We start from the raw sequence: 17587 nt of genomic DNA, 5'->3' as shown, positions 1-17587 counted from the left end.
TTGTCCAAGGGCCTCTCGCCACCTGGTGGCCACATGAGACATTTCAGGAAGATCTGCGCCCACGTCTGGGCAACTGGCGGGGGGGGGGGTCCGGTGCAGGGCCAGTGGCCCCAGCCTCCTGACCAACAGATGGAGAAAACAGCAAGACAATGGAAAAAACTGACTGGGCGGCAGGACCCCTAAAAATCAGAGCAGAAACTTTCCGGGCTGCCTTTTGCATCCACTACACAAATTCAACAAATGGTTACTTGGTGGTGTTTGCTTTTTCACAGGAGCCAGCTGAGGGGGAAAGAGGCTTGCTTTGGCCAGGGGGGGGGGGAGTTGTTTTCGCATTTCAGAAGCTGGCGATGGGTTCGAGCGGATGCGCCTGCCTTGAGCGCAAGCGGGGCAGGGGGCAGGAAGCCCCCTGGGAGAAGAGGAGGAATTCCCCTCCGCGAGGTGGCCTTCTGCAGGTGCAGCTTCTTTGTTCCTCGCACACTTGCACACACACCCCTCCAGCAAACATATTCAAATACGTTTCCTGTCTCATTTTTTCGCACAGATTTTTCCCCTCTTCTTTTTCTGGCCTCAAACTACCTCCTGACCCCCTGGCTGGAAGTAAAACTTTGGGGTGCTGCTAGACACAGAAGACAAAAGGCAACTCAGCCTGGAACTTCTCAAAAGGAACTCCAGGCTGGCTTTTTCAACAGGCCTTTGCTGGACGACCGAGTTGGGCCAACCAGGCTGGAGAAGTGCCGTCTTTGAGGTCTTGCTGTGGGCCAGAGAAGGACCAGCCCCCAAATGGAAGCCCTGGCTTTGTATAACTTTCAGGCGTCCGAGAAGGATGAATTGGCCTTCAAGAAGGGAGATACGCTCAAGGTAACTGGGGGGGGGGGTTGTCTGGGTTGTTGGCAGATCAAGCCCCAACTGCATTTGTTCTGAAATACACAAAAATCAGATCCAGTTGGACAGCTGGATAAAATTGGCCATCTGAAGCAAGATGATAGATAGATGAGAAAGAGGGAGGAAAGAGAGAGAAAGAGAGAGAGAGACGATATAGTTCTGATCTACCTTGCTTAAATTCCCAAACTTAAAAAATACCCTCAAGAACATTACATTAATCCTGCTTTTGTACAGAGTGTTCCGTGTTTCTAAAAGATGTGCCTAGAACCTGAAATAAACAGAGGCATTTTGACTGCACCCTGGTGCCACTCGGCTTTGGGGAAATAATCTGTACTTGAACCTAAAATATCCCCCTGGGCTTCCTCAATGCCGGGACGGAGTCTACTTAAGAGGGTTCATCTCCACACACCCCCACACACCTCAGCTACAAGCCCTCGACAGACTTCTGCCAGTTTCCCCCCCACAGCTTCTGCCCGATGTTTGCTTATTCCTCCTTTTGAGTCCACAGATTCTAAACATGGAAGAGGACCAGAATTGGTACAAAGCTGAGCTTTTGGGTTTGGAAGGATTCGTCCCCAAAAATTACATCAAAATGAAACCCCATCCGTAAGTAGCCTTTTCTTTCCCACTTGGGCAAGACGGATAAAACTCCACAGTGCTCTCATGGGGCTGGATGACGATGTTAGACCTGCCCTGGGCTGTTCTGCTCAGAGAGATTTGATGAGGAGTCTGCCTAATCTCTGACCAAACCCTGGCTTGCCTGATCCCCATTCATTCCCCTTCTGAGACACGGAGCCTTTCCCGCCCCCGCCCCCGAATCTGGTCTCAGCCCTCAAGGGCTGTCCTTAGGGAGAGGTCAAGAGAATCCCGACCCTGAGCTCCGTCTGCAGGGTTAGGCACAAAGTGTGTGTCCAGCCTATTTCAAACACGCTCCACAGATCCTTCCTGTAGTAAAGGGAGCTTAGTTCAAGTTCTCCCCCGAAAGAACTCAAGCATGGCAATCCGCTCTCGTTCTCACAGAGTCAAAAATAAACCCGGAGGGAGAGGCCGGAGCGCCCCACGCGCTCTTCAGCTACAAGTGGAACTGAAACTTCCTCGGCCACCCCATGACTGTCGCATTTTATGAGTTGGGAATCTCGGCCTGCTCTTTCTCACCCCTAATTCCACTTCCTGCCTCTGCCCCTCCAGGTGGTATTCTGGCAAAATCTCCAGGCAGGGCGCCGAGAAGGCCCTCCTCAAACGACGGTTCCGGGGCGCCTTTCTCATCCGGGAGAGCGAAAGCAGCCCAGGGGATTTCTCCATCTCCGTGAAGTAAGTGCTTTGCCTTGATGCCGGCAGGAGGCGAGGGTTTGTCCCCTGCCGTGAGGACACAAGGACCCAAATGCCCGTCAACAGAACCCTGAGGACATGCCTGCTTTAGGCAACTGTTGCTGTCAGATGCAGCTTGGGACACCAGAGGGTGCTCTCTGAACACCAGGAAACAGCCCAAGCGGCTTTTCCAGGGGAAAACAAAAAACGACAACCCAGGGCGCTCGGAAGGAGCCAATTTCCCAGCTTTGGGAAACGAGAGAGCAATTAAAATAAAATAAATTCCTACTAGCACGCTTCCGCTCCTGCAGTAATCTTGATTGGCTACTCAGCAGCAGGTGGTTTTGCTAATATTGGTAGTCCACCCACCTTAAATGGCTGGGGAATTCTGGGAACTGAAGCCCACCCCCTTAAAGTCACCAAAGTTAGAAATGCTGCTCTAAGGTCACCCAGCATCTTCCTCACATTCCATTGTTCTGCGCACACAGACCCCCCCTCCTCATCCATGCACATCTGGAGGGGCTCAGCCACTCCGCGGTCCCTCCCACACCTGCCATGACCCCCTTGGCACAACCAGGTAGGCAACAATGCCACTCTCCAAAGAAAGTTGCTTTGCTGAAGGAGACGCCCGGGAGGGAGGGAGGGAGGGAGGTGGCGAGAGGACACAGTTCAGATTCAAGTTCAGACTGATGCGCAGAGCCTGACGTGCCAACCTCCCAGCAAGCTTTCTGTGCCAAGGGCAGCCCATTAGGGAGAAAAACCCTGCGGGGGAAATATGACTTCATCCATCACTTTGCCAGCCTGGCACCTTTTCCCCACCTCGACCCATTTTGTATTCAAAGTCAAATCTGGGCATTTTCTTCCTTTCTCTTTGCCTTGTTCAAACGTGAGCAAGAAGCACCTCCTCTGCTTCCGAGGGACTAGAAACCTGTAGCAACAAGCCCCGAAGCTGTCCGTTAAACATGACAGGACTGACCTCTCCTTTCTTTACCAGGGTGTGGTTCTGCTCCCCTTGAGCACAATTCTCAGAGGCGTCTGGAGCCCATTTTACCAGTTTGTGCCTGCAGGATTTATCCCGGCCGTTTCTGACCCGGGGTCTGCCCCGCTTCCTGCCACAGGAGAGGCCTCCGCTTCTTCTGCTCTCCCCGTTCCCTGGAGCGTGAACAGACCAGACCCGTCAGGCTTGACCCTGTATCCTCTGCACATTCTTGAAAGACCTCAATCATCCCTCCCCCCCACCTCCCCTCCCCCCCAGCCAGCATCCTCTGGAGGCACCCAGGCCCCAGGACCTCACATTTTGCTTCAAGCCTTTGCTGGCTGGGGAACTCAGGGACTTGAAGTCCACAAGTCTTAAAGTTGCCAAGTTTGGAGACCCCTGACCTAAACAGAAGTAGTTCTCGACTTATGACTACAGTTGGGGACCAGAATTTCCATTGCTAAGCAAGGCGGTGGTTGACTGGGTCACGCCCATTTTACAATCTTTTTTGCCACGATGCCTAGGCAGATCCCTGTGGTTGTTAAGTGAGTTATATAGTCATTAAGCAAATCTGGTTTCCCATATTGACAAACCAGCCTGCTGGATTGCAAGCCAAGATTTCAGGTTGAGCCCGATGTGCAAAGTCATCTCCTGGAGGCATTCAGCCAGCCTCTCCTGCCATTCAGGAGCCAAGGCTCTTGAGTTGGGAGGGGTCCCCCTCTTAGACCACCTTTCAAACGGATTGAATAGTTCCTAGGTGTGTTTTCAGAATGCAACAGGTACAAGGCCCAGGTGTGTCCTCTTCAGAGGAAGAACCCCAAACTGAGCTTGTGGAAGAGGCTGAGATGATTCGTCTTAGATCAACAAGGGAGTTGAGTTTCCAGAGACAGCAATGAAAAGACGCTTCCTTCAAGCCCTCAATTATATGGCCAAAATGGTGGAGTCATCCTGGGTGGATTTGCAGGGCTGAAGGGCTGTAAACTCATTTCCAGGATCAAAACACACCCCTGTGCCAAGATCTCATCACCTGCAAGCCTTATTCTTCTCTCTGCCCAGTTCCAGAAATGGAGGTGGACCTGCCCTTCTAGAAGAAAGGGACAAAGTAGGTCCTGTTCCAGGCCTGAGCATTCCTCCCCTGCTTAGACCAGACAGGTTTTACCAAAGTTGCTTCAGAAGCTGCAAAGTCAGGTCAGCCTTTGCATTCTTCCGTAACTCCATCCTCCTTTTAAGATGTCAACAGGCCAGGATCCTCCCCAAGATGGAAAACCACAGGATTTAAAGCTGCTTTGAGTTCTCCCCCAAAACTCAGCCGTGGTGGCTGTCTAATTCTATCATTTTTCCTAGTTTGGGATCACAGAGTGCATCAGGAGGCATAGAAAGGACATCTCTGCAGCCCACTTCCTGGGTCGGCAGAAAACAGGCAGGTGGCTTTTGAAGGTCTACCAAGGGCAGGAAGCAGCTTATCCATGGCACCTTCTGCCACCTTTGCATGATCCAGAAAGAGATCATTCCAAGTGAGATTCCTTTTCCTGCCCAACATGCTGGCATCCCTGTGGCCAGCGTGGGGGGGGGGGGAATTGGGGGGGGAGGCTACATTCCCCCAATGTGAAGAGAGTAGCGGGTTGTCAAGGTTGCTCTAGAATGACATGCAAAGTGGCCTCTTCTGGACTCAAGACTCAGCCCCTTCGACTCTTCCTCCAAGTGGTGGATCTCCAAAACCCGAGAAGGCTTTTACCCAGCTGTTGTAACTTAGGGTTTCTTTAACCAGCATGTTGACACTGGAATGTGGGATTTTCTGCCTGAAAAAAAGCTGAGTCCCTTCCCCAAGTGCTCCAAGTGAAGGGAGATGGGCTTCCCACCTATTGAGGTGAACCCAAATCCCTCCCTCCCTCCCTCCCTCCCTCCCTCCATTCTTCCATCCTTTCATCCATCCATCGAATTTCTATAGCCAATGACTCTGGGCAGCTTACAAGTCAACATAATGTAAATTTTTCTTCTCCTAGCGTAGTGGGTTCTTCTTCAAACCGACCCCCAAAGCTTTCTGAATTGCTTCTCCCCTCCCTAGAAGGGCACATCCCTCCAACCGCCGCATCCACAATGACACAGGCCCTGCTGCCCTGACTCCCGGTTTTTCTTTCCTTCCCATCCCAGGAAGGTGAGCACTTAGGGCATCGGCACCCCAGAGCGAACCAATTTGCTGTCCGGCGCATTGCCTAAATCAAAATATCGCTCAAACTCTCTGGGATGTTTAATCTGCAACTTTGCAAGTTGTCACTTGACATAGAAGCTGTGAAAGCAAAGCTGTTTCCTGTCGCCTCTTTTGTGTTTATATCAGCTTTAGGTCTCTCCTGTTTCAGCAGCCAGAAGCTTATTTGGCAGAGCAAGGAGAACAGGGTATAATTATGGCTTAACCCAAGTGCTAGAATTTCGAAGGATGGGACTTTAAGGAAAAAGCAGCTTGCAAGCAGGGCCCAGCCAGGCAGCTAAATAACCCATGACATTTCAGACAAATGGCTGACCAATCTCATGGACATGGGAGACTTCTGGGTGGTAGACACATGATACGTAACGTCACCCTACTTGATGGACTCTGACCCATGTGATAAATTCCCAGAATCACCAAGCTGGGGGCTTTGAGGCCATCAAGTCAACCCCTGCTCCATGGAGGAAGCCCAACCCATCACCAAAATGCCCAGCTGTGCTCTGAGCAACCCACCTCTTAGCTTCGTCCCCCGCTTCTCTCCTAGCTACGGAGACCAAGTGCTGCACTTCAAAGTCCTCCGGGAGAAAAAGGGCAAGTACCACCTCTGGGAGGAGAAGTTCAACTCCATCAATGAACTGGTGGACTTCTACCGAACCACCACCATCGCCAAGAAGAGGCAGGTCTTCCTGAGAGACCATGGAGAAGCCGAGGAGGTAAGGAACCACTCAGCTTCCCCTCGCTTTTTTCCGGTCCTGTCGTAACTGTGAAGAGTCACTAAGCAAGTGGTTTTAAGTCAAGGACTACTTGCAATTGAACCCCTAAATTTAGACGTTCACCTCTTCTGAAGCCTCTCTTGATCTCCTGGGCTCCCACTGTCCACCTGGCCAAGGCTGACCTTGCAGGACATCTTGCCTCAAGGGGTTCCATCAATCAAATTTAGATGAGGTGGACGAAGGCGTCCCACATCTTCCGTCCTTCGGTCTCGTTGAATGATCCCCAACCTCTCATTCTGAGAAAGAGCTACCATCTCATCTCCCACCCCACGTCAACCACAGAGCTGGGACAAGAGGGGGGAGAGAGGCTTGCTAAGAAGACCCCACTTTTCTTTCTTCTTCCTTCTTTTTCTTTTCCATGCAGCCCAAGAAGCCAACGTTTGTCCAAGCCCAGTTCGACTTCTCGGCCGAGAACCCCTCACAGCTGAGCTTCTGCAGAGGAGACATCCTCAAGATTCTGGACTGCTCTGACCCCCACTGGTGGAGAGGGAAGCTCGGGGTGAAAATGGGCCTTTTTCCTCGGAACTACGTTTTCCCCCTGCGCATGTGAGCTGCCTGGCTCGCTCGGCTGGCGGAAATGATCAGCCGTCCCATCTGGACATTTTCTTCTCTTGCACAAAGACAACCGATGCTCTGTCTCACCCCTCACCAGAGCCAGGCAAAACTTTTCATCTTCACATGCCGATCTTAAAAGAGGCGCGTTGCACACCCGGATGGCCCTTCAGAAGTTGAAACTTTGGGATTCATCGCAGGTTGAAATACTTTGCAGATTTATCCCCATCACTGGAGCCCAAACAAACCTCTGGATATTTTCAATTATTTTGTTTTATAAAACAATATATTTCTAGACGTAAAACTGCAATCCAGCTTCAATCAAAGCGCTGCTCTAAGTCAGCCCTTGTTCAAAGCTATCTTGCGGTCCAGGTTTACCTTACCGGCATCTGATGAAGTCACAGAGCTGAAATCCTTTTGTGAATTTATGTGCTGGAATGACCCACAGCTGGAATAAGAGAACGCTGATCTGCTGATGCAACACTGTGGAGACCATTTGTCTTAAATTCCTACCACCTCACATTTGTAGAGAAAAACTACAATTCCCAGCATCCCTTGACATGATGCATTGACCGCAACCGTACAGTGGAGAGGTCCCTCCTAGAGATACCCTGCGGAGCATGCTGGCTGGGGAATTCTGGGAGTTGAAGTCCACACATCTTACAGTGGCCAAGGTTGAGCAACATTGCTCTGGATGCCGCCTACCCCCACCCAGCACCCCCGATTGCTTTGGTCTTAAGAGCCCCTCTTTGCCTGCCACAGGAGAAGATTTCCTGCAAATCTGGGTGTCCTGCAGAGTTTTGATCTCATGCCAAGGAGGAGATCCTCAAAAGTTATCCTATTGATGCCAAAGAGATTCCCACCAGTGGACTCAGGAAGCAGATGGGAAAATCCACCCCCCCCCCGTTTCTTTCTCTTTCTAAACATTTTGTTGGCATTTTGTTATCCAATCCAGCTCTCTCTTGGTCAGCTGCCAAGCGCGAGGAATGAAGGCGCTGATAATCATCCAGCAGGTCAGACAGTCCACCGGTCCCCTCCTTGACCTTCTCCTCCCCTCCTAATCTTTATGAGCCTCGCCCCTAGTTGGGTGTTTGCTCGGCTCCCAAAGCTTATCAGGACCACCTAGGGCTGGGGGCTGTTTTCCATCAGGTGCCGCCCACCCCTGGGCTGGGCGACTGTGATGCAGCCTGCAAGTGGCCCTCAGACCACAGCGGGGGCCCCCAAGGAGACGGGAGGGCGGTCCCCGTCTCCCTAAGCGAAGCTTCTCTGCCAGAGATACAAGTTTCAAAAAGTGATTTATTGGTTTTTCTCCGCTGTGCCACTGGGCTACTTGAAAAGCCGTTGAGCTCTCACCAACTGCTTGCTGCTCAGAACTCTCTCCTGCCCCCCCCCCAGGTCATTTCTTTTATTCTTGGGGAAAAAGTCTCTTAAGGAAATAAAGTTTTCCATTTAAGACCCTTTGCCCTTCAGACAAAATATTCTATACCCCTCCCCGAGATCCCCTTCCCCAGGGCCGAAATCTGTTGAAAAGCACCCACAGCCCCTCTTTTAACTTCGTGCTGAGTACAATCACGTCCCCCCCCTTTGATTTCATCCCTCTTGCCCCCACCCCAAACGAACTCAGAGACGAGGCTCCTTCAAGCGAAGTAAGCGTAGAAAAAGAGGTTGATGCAGATGAGGATCAGGGCGTTGGCCGAGCAGAGCTGGGACCAGAAGCCAGTGGCGGCTGCCCTCTGCCTGCCCCGTCCACCCTCGACGTCCCTCTCGGCGCAGGGGGGTGCCAGCTGGAGGATTCCTGGGGCAGCTGGCAGGGAGAGAAGGAAAAGCTGAAAGCTGGCATTAAAAATCGGGGTGCCCAGAGATGGCACTCTCCACAGACATAATTGCCACCTAACCTCCATGTGCAGTAGCAGTCCACCTTAGAGTAGGAATGCCAAGAACAATCAAGAGGTTTGCCTCCTGCTAGCCGTGGACTGGGAGACACGTCTCTGCAAACCAAGGCCATTTCATTACTCTGCCCTGCCTGGCACACGCGGGTGTCTCTTTTTCCCCCTCTCCTTCAGCCCTGGAGGGGGCTGGATGGCCTTTGGGTGCCCCCCCGAGTGTAATGTTGCTTTCTATCCCTGGGAAGCTGAGTCCCAGTCCACTGCTCCCACTATTTTGTCTTCATCCTCAGAGAAGGACTGCCTTGTTTGGCATCAAGTTTGGCTCCTGCCCCCCCCCCGAGACCCACCGTCTTTCTCTGCTCCAGGCAGGGATGGGGGTCCAGGGAGATGGGCAGATGGAGGCGCCTCCAGGGACCGCCGAGTCCACCAAGTCACGTCCTTTATCTACAGCGTTTTTGCAAAACAGAAAAATGAAGTTGTGGCAGCTGATAGGATACGGATCCTTCCCTTCCCTTCCCACTTATAGGCTGGATCTTGCGGGGGGGGGGGAGGTGTCAATTTCCAGCCGAGAGCATCCTTCTGACGGCATCTTCCAGCTGCTCGTATTTTCCTCTCCCCTGCGACTGGGGAGCCAGCAGGAAAGCAGCCAGGCCTGCAACAGAGGATGGCCCCGGTTCTCTAGGGGGGCTTTGAAGGGACATGCTCTTCCCCAGAATGTCTCTGTGCAAAAGGCCACGTTGTTTGGGGAGGTGGCTGTTTTGAAGGCGGGGGGGGGGGCTCTTGGGAGGGGCAGGCTCACCCCTGCCTGCCTCCCGCCGGCGCAGGAATGCGAGTCCGGCTCGCCCATGGAGCTCAGCCGTGGCGTGGTCAGCCAGAGGCTCTGAAGCTCCGCGTCCCCAGCCTTGTGGGCTCTCAGTTGTGGCCGGCTTAGCCAGAGACACAACCACACCCTCCTCTGAGTCAGCCGACGGAGCATCAGGCATTAATCCAGCCTGGAAATCCAGCTTACCTCTACCCCTCCAAGCGGTGGCTGCGGGGCCAGGCGTAGCCCCTAATTCTCCTCCCTGCCCCCAGATGCTCTGCTGCTGTCTCAGCCCCTCCTGGCCCTCAGAACCCCAGTTTGAACAGGGGCACCTCTGTGGTTGCCTCCGGCTTTCTTGCCCCCCAGGCCCTCCCAGGGGCTCTGCCATCCAACCTTCCTGCACTGACCTGGGCTTCAGGCGGGGGCAGCGTTAGCCAGCTGATGCCCACCACGCTGACCGCAGTCAGGAGACACAGGAGGAGAGCAAAGTGGAGGTAATGCAGGTCCCTCACCAACGAAGGGCGGGGGTCCAGGATGCCGCAGCGGGGGACGGGGTAGGCAAATTCCAAGACCATCCGGCTCAGCCCCACTGCCAGCCCCACCGTCAGACCCCAAAAGGCCCCCTGCGGAAGAAAGCCAAGACCGTCTAGACCAGGGGTATCCAGCTTTGGCCATGTTAAGACTGGTGGACTTCAACTCCCAGAATTCCCCAACCTGCATTCCCCAACCAATGCTACGGTGGGATTCCTTCAATGGGGTTCCCACACTTTTCGCTCTAAATCCAGGTTAGCCAGTCACGGCCACTGTCCTCCCCAGCAACGATCAAATACGTCTCAAGGAAGGCTCTCCTGACCGGGGCTGAGGGCTTGTACACTGGCCAGGTGTGCAAAGGGCTGCACAGATTGGTTTCGCCTCTCCAAGTAGTGTTGGGACAGTGCACATGTGTGTGCGTGCGCACACACACACACACACACTTCAAGAGTCACCTGCTCGTTGGCTCTCTTCCAAAACACAGCCAGGAGAAAGACGGCGGTGACCGGAGGGGCCAGGTAGCTCGTCACCGACTGAATGTAGATGAAGAGTTGACCGCTGCTGGAGCTCTGCAGGATGGGGAGCCACACCACACTCACCGCCACTAGGACAACGGTCACCACCCTGCCAAAGCAGCAAAGACACCCCCCACAGCTCACTTTGCCCTTCCTGTCTCCCCCCCCCCGCTCACTTTCCCCATTTTCCACCCTCCAGAATCACCCCGAGGGGCTTCAAAAAGGAGGGATCACAGCAGGGTCTTCCAAGATGGGGTTTTCCAGGGATTCGGTTCGACCTGCAGCAAAAGAGATTCTGTCCCCATTGAGGATTCTTTGATTCATTTTCCTTCCTGGGACGGTCATTGATTGCAATAAACATCCTCCTCCTCCTCCTTCTCCTTCTTCCCTTTCTTTTTCTTCTCCTTTCTCCCTTCTTTTCTTTCTTCTCCTTCTTCTCTTTCCTTCTCCTTCCTCCCCTACTCCTCTTTCTCCTTCCTTCATTGCTTCCTTCTTCTCTCCTTCTCCTTCCTGGTTACAAAGGTGTCCCCCAACTCAAATAGCGCTTGAAAGCCACTCAGCAACACTCCATCCTCACTGAAGTTCTCACTTATTTTAAGTTTCCTACCCTCCTTAAGATTTCACGCACTTCTGCAAAACTGAGGATGATCTTGAAGGGCTAAATAAGGGACAGGGCCCAACCCCAAACGTCCGAAATCCATTCCGGGAAGGAGATGTAAAGGTCTGTGACGGTGAGCTTGACAAACAGCCTAGATAAACAACCACCAGATAAACAAAAAGTGAATCTAACCCAGAAGTGTAATTTGAGAAAGCAGCTCAGAATTGACCTTCCCTAGTTGTCTGAGAAGTAAAAGCAAAGCGGGGGTGGGGTGGGGGTGGGGGGTGGAAGTGCTTTGCGTCTTGCAATGTTCTGTTTCATCCATCCTCACAGTCGAGGTAGCATTCGTGATGTCGGTTTCCCAGCCTGGACTAGCCCAGGGTTGACACACCCTTGTAAACACACCCACCGCCCCTTGCAGCCCATCGTACGACGGAAGAAGGAATTTTGCAAGAAGAATTTTGTGGAAACTCAGCTGACTCACTGTCAACTTCAGGGGCAACCCCTAACTGAACCCACTCATGGCACACCAATTCGGAAGTGACTGATTCGCCTGCTTCTCCCAAGCATTGCGGCGTGAGAGTCACTGCGGAAGGAATTCAGATGCAAAGCCTATTAACACCTTGCAAGACGTCACTCAACACGCCCCAGCCCTGGAAAGGTGTCTCATGTCTACTGAGGTGGTCCACCAAGTTCTGGGAAGCCACCAACGAAAGAGAAAAGGGAGACACACGGTTGAGACATTCCACCACACCATACAAAACCCACAAATCCTCGCAACGCACCATCAGCACTTAGAAAAACCATGATAAATAGAAGAAAAAGCAACAAGTCCGGGCACATCGTTATGATAACTGTTTATTTATACCTCAGGCCAAAAAAGCCAATCAGATCTTAATGAAAGCATCCCCTTATTCTGGTAGCTCTCCTGGGGAACAGAAGGAAGATGATTAAGAAATTGCAGAGACGTAAAGCCAAATCTGCCTTTTCAACTTGACCTTGAAAATCAGCATTTCAGGAAACGGGCTTCGGCGCCAAAGCCCAACCCAAAGTCTTAGGGACGGCAAAAAGGGAAACGATGGCAGGGATAAATGAGAAACACACATCTTTAGTGCAAACGTAAACGTCTTTGTTATCTAATTTTGAATAGTCAGCCTGGCTGCTTCCACTTGTTCTATGGAAAGCACCTTATGGCGAGCGATGGCTGTGGGCAGACGTGCTTTCCCCAATTCCTGAAGCAGTAACTTTTTAAAATGTAAGCTTATCAGACATTTGAAATGTCTGAGCGTAAGCTTTTCGGGAAGACCAAGGAAGAAGGTACGAACCAGTCTTTCTCAACCTTGAAATCTTTAAGATGTGTGAACCTCAATTCCCCAGAATTCCCCAGCCAGCAGAGTTGAAGTCCACAGTCTTAAAGTTGCTAAGATTGAGGATATTTGGTGTAAACATGAAAGAAAGAAGGAAAGGAAGGAAGGAAGGAAGGAAGGAAGGAAGGAAGGAAGGAAGAAAGAAAGAAAGAAAGAAAGAAAGAAAGAAAGAAAGAAAGAAAGAAAGAAAGAGAAAGAAAGAAAGAAAGAAAGGCTAATTGGCAGGTGTGTGCAATCCAGCACACCTGGACAGCGTTGGATGGAGAACCTTCTCAAAGATTTGACAGCTTAATAATTCTGATTATTACTGATCCGAGCATAGGATGCGAAAGCACCAAGTAGACTTTTTAATTGACCTGTTAAGTTAGGCAACTCCGCAGGGCTGTCCTCAAATAGCCGGCAAGTCCTGGAAATGGAGTTTTGGCATAACTGCCCATCCATCTCCGAGCCTTTGGGTGTGTCAGGATCACACCCTACCGCTTCTTTCAAAGCCAAAGCAGGGCAGTGGCCCAGTTCTGCCCATTGCAGGCATTCCTCCATCAGCATTCAAAACAAGAAAGGTCTCCAAGCCCAAGGAGGCAAAGCGGCAAGGAGAAAAAGGCTTGAAGAAAAGCAGAGTCAGGGAAATGTCATCGGCCTCGTTGCCACGGTGATGTCCTGAGGTGTGTGAGGTCATCACAGCCGGTTGCAGAGGTTGGAACAGCTGGAAGTTGACCCCAGTGAAGGATACTCTTGGACTTCACAGGGGTGGTGGGGGGGTTAGGGGTGCAGGGAGCAGTGGTTCAGCATGGGGAGAGCCACAGGTTGGTGTGTCGCCATCGCCCCCACCCTGCCTGCTGTGTATCCACTCAGGCCTAACCGGACCGCCCGCCAGCCGCCAGCCAACCAGTTATAAGGGGGGAGGTCTACGATGGCTGATAACTGGGAGGGTCCCAGCAGAAGCCGTGGGGCGGCAGAGCTGCTTCAGCCCAAAGGGTCCATCCTTCGGGGCCAGAGCTGCGGCTCACCAGCCTGACCTCACGCTGCCCTGCTTGTCCCCCCCCCAGGAGACTGAAGGGGCCGCCCGGGACACACAAAGGGAACTGTGGCCCCCAGGACTCCGGACCTGCCCTGGATCCAGCCCTGGAATGGCCCACTCCCCCCTTTGGCTTCCAGCCCCATCCTCGCGGCGTGCCACTCCCCAGGCAGGATGAGGCGAGGCTATTGATCCCGGAGACAAAAGGGAAGAGAAGGGAGAGAAAGGGAGGTCTCGTCCTTATAAGGAAAAGCAGAGAGAGGCCTGCCCAGACAGGATCCCTGTTTTTCCAAGCGGGGCTTGTTTGCGTCTTCCCCATGGCAACCGGGGCTCCATCCCCACCTGCCAGCTTGCGCCTCCCCAGCCCCCCCCAAGATCAGCCCCTCCTCGTTGGAGGCCGCTTTGCCCAACGTGGCCTCGGTGGACTGCAAATCCCACCATCCTCTGCCACTCCGACTGGGGCCGATGGGGTTTGAGGTCTTTGATTCCAAAGGTGGAGAATACGGCCGCTGTGCAAGGTGGTGGTTAAGAGAGTCGTGCCTCATTTCATGACCTTTTATTAACCACCAACTCACTGCAGATGTTAAGTGAATCACACAGTCATTAAAGGAATCTGACTTCTATTGATTTTGCTTGTTGGGACTTGGTAGGAAGGATCACTAATGGCGATCACGTGATCCCAGGAGGATGCAACCGTCCTAATACATGCCGGTTTCCAAGCAGCCCAATTTTGATCATGTGACCACACGGACGCCATGACGGCCGTCAATGCCAGGACCAGTCCTAAGTCACTTTTTTCAGTGCCATCATAACTTCAGACAGTTGCTAAATGAATGTAGGTTGAGAACGATCTGAAAATATTTTAAGCCCAGCAGAGATGCCCACCCCCAGCTAAACACAAGAATTGGTGATGTATTTTTACTTTTTCCCCAACCCACCAGTCTCTCTCTCTCTCTCTCTCTCTCTCTCTCTCTCTCTCTCTCTCTCTCTCTCTCTCTCTCTCTCTCTCTCTCTCCCTCTCCCTCTCTTAAGTCACCCTGTGGTTCCTTTCCCCCCCCCCTGTGGAAATCACCCAATTTCCCAGACGGATCAAGCGAGATGCCAGAGCAGGGAAGGGACACTGTTGCTCCTGGTGCCAGGACCCAATCCAAGTTCTGGAGCCTCTCGGGAGCGAAGGGGGGGGCCTCCGTCAATTCCCATCTCCCCCAGCAGAGAAGAAGCTCGGCGGTCCCAAGACAACCTGGGCCGCTCCACCTGCCAAATTCAACATTGCGAAATCCCCGAGGAGGAATTAGGTTGAAACCCGGGCGTGCCCTTCCCACAGCTCTCTCTTTCTTGCACCGAGGTGACATCTCGCTCCCTCTCCGTGCCTCCCAAGTGAAGCGATGAACCACAAAGAGACAAAAGAGGAAAACAATTAAGTGGTGGAGATCACGCCAGGCCCAGCCAGGTGCACCCCCTCCACAAATCAGTCGCTGAAGGAGGAGAAAGTAAACCAGCAGGATTGGGAAAAGCCAGCCAATGCGGCCTGCGGCGGGAGCCCTGCTCCGGGAGACGCCTGAAACGGGGAGCTGGCTTTAGTTTGAAATATCTGCGCCCCATTTTCCTGCTCAACATTCGCAACTGCCTTGCTGCACGGCTTGCATTGGCCACGGGGAAATACCGACTTTTAGCCACCATTCAAAGTTGCAGTGACATAGGACCAGACTTGCGCTTACGACCGTCGTAGCGTTCCCAAGGTCACAGGATCACAACTCGGGGGCCTGGCAACCAGCATGTGTGCACGACAGTGGCCGCCTCCCCTGGTGGCGTGATCGCCCTTCGCAGCCTTTAGCAAAGCCACGGGGGTGGGGGAGGCCACTTTGCTAAAAGTGTGACTCACTCAGGGGCTGCCGTGGTTTGCTTCACAAGCAGGGTGAAAAGGGTCGCCTGATTCACTTAACCGCCTCCTTGCTTAGCAATGGAAATGTGGGTCCCGGTTGTGGTCACAAGTCAAGGACTTGCTTAAAAGGGCAGCTTGCCGTTGAGACAAACACAAGAAATCCGGGCAATCTCACGATATTACTGGCAAAGAAAGCTTAGTTCAAAGGAGAAACTTCCTGACAGTGAGGACAATTAACCAGTGGAACTCCTTGCCTCCAGAAGCGGTGAGTGCTCCAACACTGGAGGTTCTCAAGAAACAATTAGATAACTGTTTGTCTGAAATATTATAGGGTTTCCTGCTGGAGCAGGGGGTTGGACTAGAAGACCTCTAAGTTCCCTTCCAACTCTGCTATTCTGTTATTTTTGTTACCCTGCACTGTCCAATTTATATGGCCTGAGATGATCCATAAATCAGATGCACAGCGTCGCAATGAAGAGCAACCACCTACGGTGAGCACGGCGCTTCCTCCAATCAATCCAACAGAAGCTTATTTTTAAAGAAACCCAGTAATACCTGGAAACACAGAGCTAGCACACACACACACACACACACCACAGAGGGTGTGAAATTTTGCCATCCAAAGGATGACAGCCACAACGTTGGCGGCTTGTCTTGCTCAAGCCAGAGCTGGCTGATCTCGGCTCGCCAAACAGGGCAACAGGACGGGGCATCGCTGAGTGATTAATCGTGATGAGGATCGGTGCGCAAATCAGACAATCGTCGCTGGAGTTCTCGCTCAAATCAGATAAACAAGCTCAATCGCTGAAGTCAGCAGATGCTGGTGAGATTGTCGAGCCCATTTTACAGGAAGAGAAACTGAATTGCAAGCGAGACTGGAAAATTACACAGGAGGAGACGACGAAGACGAGAAGAATCCTGGCCTGGAATTGAAGCCTCTAAAATAGTTTTGCCCAATTTGGTACCTTCCCTACAGAGTGGAAATCCCACCATCTTTCCAAGCTTGTTTTTGGAAGAAGTACACTCACACCTCTGGATCCTGGCCAATGTCATTGGGCTGAACCACTGTTGCTTTGGGCCAAGATTTTAAAAACCACAGTTTTTGATAAGGCAGCCGAAACATGGCTTATCTCTTCAGCATCCCATCGAGGTTGCCTTTCACTCTTCAATCTCCCTCTTCAATGTGATCCCAGTGACAAACCCTGATGTGCCCAGCTGGAGATGAATTAGATCCCTCATCTTCGATCTCAGTTTCCCATTTTCTCCTCCAACAGCTAGCCAACATTTACGGATATCTGGCTTCCTCAGCCCTCATTGGGCTGCTGTAGACACTCCCACCTCCGCTGATATTCTACCAAACTTCTGTAAATGTTTAAGTTCCCCCTTTTCTCCTAATGTAGGCAGTGCTGGGACCGCAGACCTCATAGGATTGTGGATTGTGGACCCCTCCCCCTTTCTCTGACAGAGCAAAATCAACCAAGAGCACCATTGCCCCCACCTTCCAACCAGCAGCAGCTCCTTCTCGCTGGCCTCCTGCCGGACCTTCCTCCAGATGTCCATGGTGAAGAGGGCGCTGCTGCTGTTGAAGATGGACGTCAAGGATGACATGAGGGCAGCCATCATCACTGCCACCATTAAGCCCCGCAGGCCTGGGAGGTTGTGGAAAGGCGAGATGATATTAAATGTGCAACCACTCAATTGGGGGAAGGGAGGAAGGAGAAGGCCCCACGAAGCTGCAAGGGACACCATCTCCTCTCCACCTACCGCTGGGCATGAGTTCCATCACCAGCTTGGGATAGGCGATGTTGGCACATCCGACTTCTGTTCCACAGACTCTGGTGCATTCTTCTGGATCAACACACCCAACAGCATCTGAAAGCCACACAAACAGGAGGGATCCTCAACTTACTGGGCCTCCAGCCATAGGCTCCCCTTGGGAAAGACCCGGGGGCCGGAATCGATGGCACTGGATCCAGAATGCCTTTCGCATATTTTGTTCTGTCATATACAATCTCTCCAGGTACATATAATTTATTTCCTTTTTCCCCCTTCTTGTTATGGCTGTTTTCTTATGTAAAACACCCGATGTCCGTGGCAGCCTGGTGTTTTTAAGCCTAGGCCCATGAATAAACAAACAAACTAGATCTCGCTTCATTAGATCTGCAGAGTGGCTACAGGATCCGATGAAGTAAGACACAGTTCTCCAAGGCTTTTCATAAAATTATTTAGTCTGAACAGGAGCTCCCAGACTCCGCCTGATAATTAACTAGCCCAAGTCATAACACTAATGGGGCCTC

General features: G+C 52.2%; 2 protein-coding genes across 2 annotated transcripts in view; one reads left to right on the top strand and one right to left on the bottom strand.

Annotated features, from left to right (window-relative positions):
• Window positions 1-582: 582 nt before the first annotated feature.
• GRAP (GRB2 related adaptor protein) lies at window positions 583-6767 on the top strand. Its single transcript, XM_083372624.1, has 5 exons — window positions 583-858; window positions 1391-1488; window positions 2071-2193; window positions 5914-6082; window positions 6507-6767. The coding sequence occupies exons 1-5, from the start codon at window positions 781-783 to the stop codon at window positions 6690-6692; spliced, it is 654 nt and encodes a 217-aa protein (XP_083228750.1). The 5' UTR covers window positions 583-780; the 3' UTR covers window positions 6693-6767.
• A 1525-nt stretch (window positions 6768-8292) lies between these two features.
• The window catches only part of SLC5A10 (solute carrier family 5 member 10), a 41431-nt gene continuing 32136 nt past the window's right edge, over window positions 8293-17587 (bottom strand). The window contains exons 11-16 of the mRNA XM_083373079.1: window positions 17055-17162; window positions 16789-16939; window positions 10369-10537; window positions 9790-10005; window positions 8928-9024; window positions 8293-8498 (exon numbers count right to left, since the gene is read on the bottom strand). Of these exons, the coding sequence (XP_083229205.1) occupies window positions 8332-8498; window positions 8928-9024; window positions 9790-10005; window positions 10369-10537; window positions 16789-16939; window positions 17055-17162 (908 nt within the window). The 3' untranslated portion in view covers window positions 8293-8331. The remainder of the gene's footprint in view (window positions 8499-8927; window positions 9025-9789; window positions 10006-10368; window positions 10538-16788; window positions 16940-17054; window positions 17163-17587) is intronic.

This window comes from Vipera ursinii, assembly GCF_947247035.1.
Source record: "Vipera ursinii genome assembly, chromosome: 13".
Taxonomy (NCBI): domain Eukaryota; kingdom Metazoa; phylum Chordata; class Lepidosauria; order Squamata; family Viperidae; genus Vipera; species Vipera ursinii.
Note: the sequence above shows the minus strand (reverse complement) of the source record. Positions and strands in the feature narration are given on the sequence as shown.